This window comes from Ciona intestinalis, unplaced genomic scaffold (assembly GCF_000224145.3).
Source record: "Ciona intestinalis unplaced genomic scaffold, KH HT000106.2, whole genome shotgun sequence".
NCBI classification, from domain to species: domain Eukaryota; kingdom Metazoa; phylum Chordata; class Ascidiacea; order Phlebobranchia; family Cionidae; genus Ciona; species Ciona intestinalis.
The window spans coordinates 50,738-54,345 of record NW_004190428.2 but is presented as its reverse complement, the minus strand read 5'-3'; the positions used below and the strand labels follow the sequence as shown (position 1 = coordinate 54,345).

Here is a 3,608-nt window from a genome sequence, read left to right as displayed (position 1 = left end):
TTTTTTGTGCTCTCGTTTTGCGGTGAAAACACTGCCTCTCGCCGTTCTGAATGAGAGCGGCCACGCTTTAACAATTTTGTTACGTGTTTGTCACGTGGGTAGTACACTTCTCAATTTTTTTCGCCACGCAACTTTCAAATCAGTTTTTTGAATTTCACGTGCTTGAGCTGTAGGATCTTTGGTTATACAGAACCGATTAAAGCAAGTAAGGTGTCGTTGGAATGGGACACACACTCTATCGATTAAAGCGAAGTACATTTGGGGTGTGTTTAGGCCCTTTAAGAATAGAATGTGCATATACAATGTTGGGGTAATGGGCCAACTTGGTCTAAATCCCAGGTCCCATTGCGTGCTTCACTGTAGGATCTTCCCATATAGAATATAATGTGCATATACAATGTTGGGGTAATGGGCCAACTCTGGTCTAAATCCCAGGTCCCATGGCATGCCTCACTGTAGGATCTTCCCATATAGAATATAATGTGCATATACAATGTTGGGGTAATGGGCCAACTTGGTCTAAATCCCAGGTCCCATTGCGTGCTTCACTGTAGGATCTTCCCATATAGAATATAATGTGCATATACAATGTTGGGGTAATGGGCCAACTCTGGTCTAAATCCCAGGTCCCATGGCATGCCTCACTGTAGGATCTTCCCATATAGAATATAATGTGCATATACAATGTTGGGGTAATGGGCAACTCTGGTCTAAATCCCAGTTCCCATGGCATGCCTCACTGTAGGACCTTCCCATATAGAATAGAATGTGCATATACAATGTTGGGGTAATGGGCCAACTCTGGTCTAAATCCCAGTTCCCATGACATGTCACACTTATAACCTGACATACAGAAGACATATTTTAGTAATATGATGGCTTTACCTAACCTAAAGTAACCTCGACCTTTAGTTATCTGACATATAGTAGCCTTGACCTCTAACAACCCCACAGTAAGTGAACCGTGTCAGATGGGATGTAGCGGTTTAAGTTTCTGCAGCAACTTTAATAATAGACCAACATCTTTGTTTCGAAGTTGCAACGCATTCAGTGATGAGATCGCTAGTGACGACTTCAGGTAAGAGGTACCGGGTTTAAGGCTCACTGTAGCTGCTATGTGTGCGCCATGTCTGCTAAGTCACTCAAGTTCCCACCCACGAGGATATAAATGACCAAACTAACCGAAAGTCATGTCTGCTTATCCACACACTGCAATAGCTTCAGCAACTCGACTGTGGGCATGGGAGTGGCAACCATGGATAAGTCACTCAAGTTCCCACCCACGACGATATAAATGACCAAACCAACCAAAAGTCATGTCTGCTTATCCACACACTGCAATAGCTTCAGCAACTCGACTGTGAGCATGGGGGTGGCAACCATGGATAAGTCACTCAAGTTCCCACCCACGACGATATAAATGACCAAACCAACCAAAAGTCATGTCTGCTTATCCACACACTGCAATAGCTTTAGCAACTCGACTGTGGGCATGGGAGTGGCAACCATGGATAAGTCACTCAAGTTCTTTATGACGTATCAACTGACTTATTACATATATATATATCAATTATGGCGTATCAACTGACATTATATTACAGATTATGGTCGGACGGCGTCATCCGCACACCGTTTGCTGAGATCCCGGTTCACAACATTAAAACTTGCCAACCAGAACAATGGAAAGCTGTGGCTTGTGCTCTGCAGATTAAACCATGTAGTCGTCGTACTGGAGAGAGCATCATATGCAGGTACATATTACTCTGTTAGGACAGTAACTTGGTGAATTTTTGTTAGGACAGTAACTTGGTGAATAGTAACCTCTTTTACACTGATGGTAGGCCAAGTTACTGTCTGGATACTAAACTCATGATCAGCAGATGTTTCGGACAGTAACTTGGTGTATAGTAACCTCTTTTACACAGATGATAGACCAAGTTACTGTCTGGATACTAAACTCATGATCAGCAGATGTTTCGGACAGTAACTTGGTGGATAGTAACCTCTTTTACACTGATGATGGACCAAGTTACTGTCCGGATACTAAACTCATGATCACCAGATGTTTCGGACAGTAACTTGGTGGATAGTAACCTCTTTTACACTGATGATGGACCAAGTTACTGTCTGGATACTAAACTCATGATCAGCAGATGTTTCGGACAGTAACTTGGTGGATAGTAACCTCTTTTACACTGATGATGGACCAAGTTACTGTCTGGATACTAAACTCATGATCAGCAGATGTTTCGGACAGTAACTTGGTGGATAGTAACCTCTTTTACACTGATGATGGACCAAGTTACTGTCTGGATACTAAACTCATGATCAGCAGATGTTTCGGACAGTAACTTGGTGGATAGTAACCTCTTTTACACTGATGATGGACCAAGTTACTGTCTGGATACTAAACTCATGATCAGCAGATGTTTCGGACAGTAACTTGGTGGATAGTAACCTCTTTTACACTGATGATAGACCAAATTACTGTCTGGATACTAAACTCATGATCAGTAGATGTTTCGGACAGTAACTTGGTGGATAGTAACCTCTTTTACACTGATGATGGACCAAGTTACTGTCTGGATACTAAACTCATGATCAGCAGATGTTTCGGACAGTAACTTGGTGGATAGTAACCTCTTTTACACTGATGATGGACCAAGTTACTGTCTGGATACTAAACTCATGATCAGCAGATGTTTCGGACAGTAACTTGGTGGATAGTAACCTCTTTTACACTGATGATAGACCCAAGTTACACAAACACATATTCAACAAATTTTTTATTTTCTTCTCAGATCTGATTGCTTACAATTATTATACAAATGTGCCGACTTCTCACGATTTCCAGCCAGAATGACGGTAGCGGAGTTATGCGACCTCATGTCCCCTGCCGACCAACAGACAGACTGCATATCTATTTCAACCTACACAAGTGCGTTATGCTTGGCTCTACTCTTGTTTTTCCTTGTTTGTTTTCCTTGTTCTTTTTTTAGTGTTTGTTTTTTTATTTGGTTATTGTTTTGTATTCGTTTCATTGTTCTTTTTTTATACAAAGTCTAAAAAAGTATAAATTACTTGTTTCGTCTTGTTTTTGATTTGTTTAAACACATATCATGTTAATGTTCTGGTTGTTCAAATTATTTTGTTTCTATGTCAGGACCAAGTCACGTGGTGAAGGAAATGACGTCAAACGTCACTCAACCATGTCTTTCCAATCCTTGCCCTGAAGGTGAAGTTTGCGTCATCAATAGATCGCCTTGTGACATCACAGAGAGTTGTCCCACCTACCACTGTCTACCAGGTTTGTTCTAACGGATGACGCATGACGCAAGCCATTGGAAATCTTTCTTTTTAACGCATCACGCACGACATTATTGACGCATTACATTTAGCTAGTTTTTCAAGCGTCGCCCACAGAGGTCCGTTACTAATAAAGTTGCCATGCGAATATAAATACGATTATAATGGAGTGGGGGAAGATGGGACATCTTTAGCACATAATATCCAAATATTTTGATCGTGTTTAATTAAACAAGTAAACAACCTCCATGAGAGTCATGATACGGTTTTATAATTCCTTNAATGATTTTTTACTCTTAAAT

At 40.9% G+C, this 3,608-nt stretch overlaps 1 protein-coding gene across 1 annotated transcript; it reads left to right on the top strand.

The window, feature by feature from the left end:
• The first annotated feature begins 753 nt into the window (after positions 1-753).
• On the top strand, positions 754-3,371 carry LOC113475126 (reversion-inducing cysteine-rich protein with Kazal motifs-like). The gene is made up of 4 exons (XM_026838742.1): positions 754-1,078; positions 1,602-1,751; positions 2,802-2,938; positions 3,164-3,371. Exons 1-4 carry the CDS (start codon positions 972-974, stop codon positions 3,316-3,318), a joined length of 549 nt encoding a protein of 182 aa, XP_026694543.1. The 5' UTR covers positions 754-971; the 3' UTR covers positions 3,319-3,371.
• The last annotated feature ends 237 nt before the right edge of the window (positions 3,372-3,608 follow it).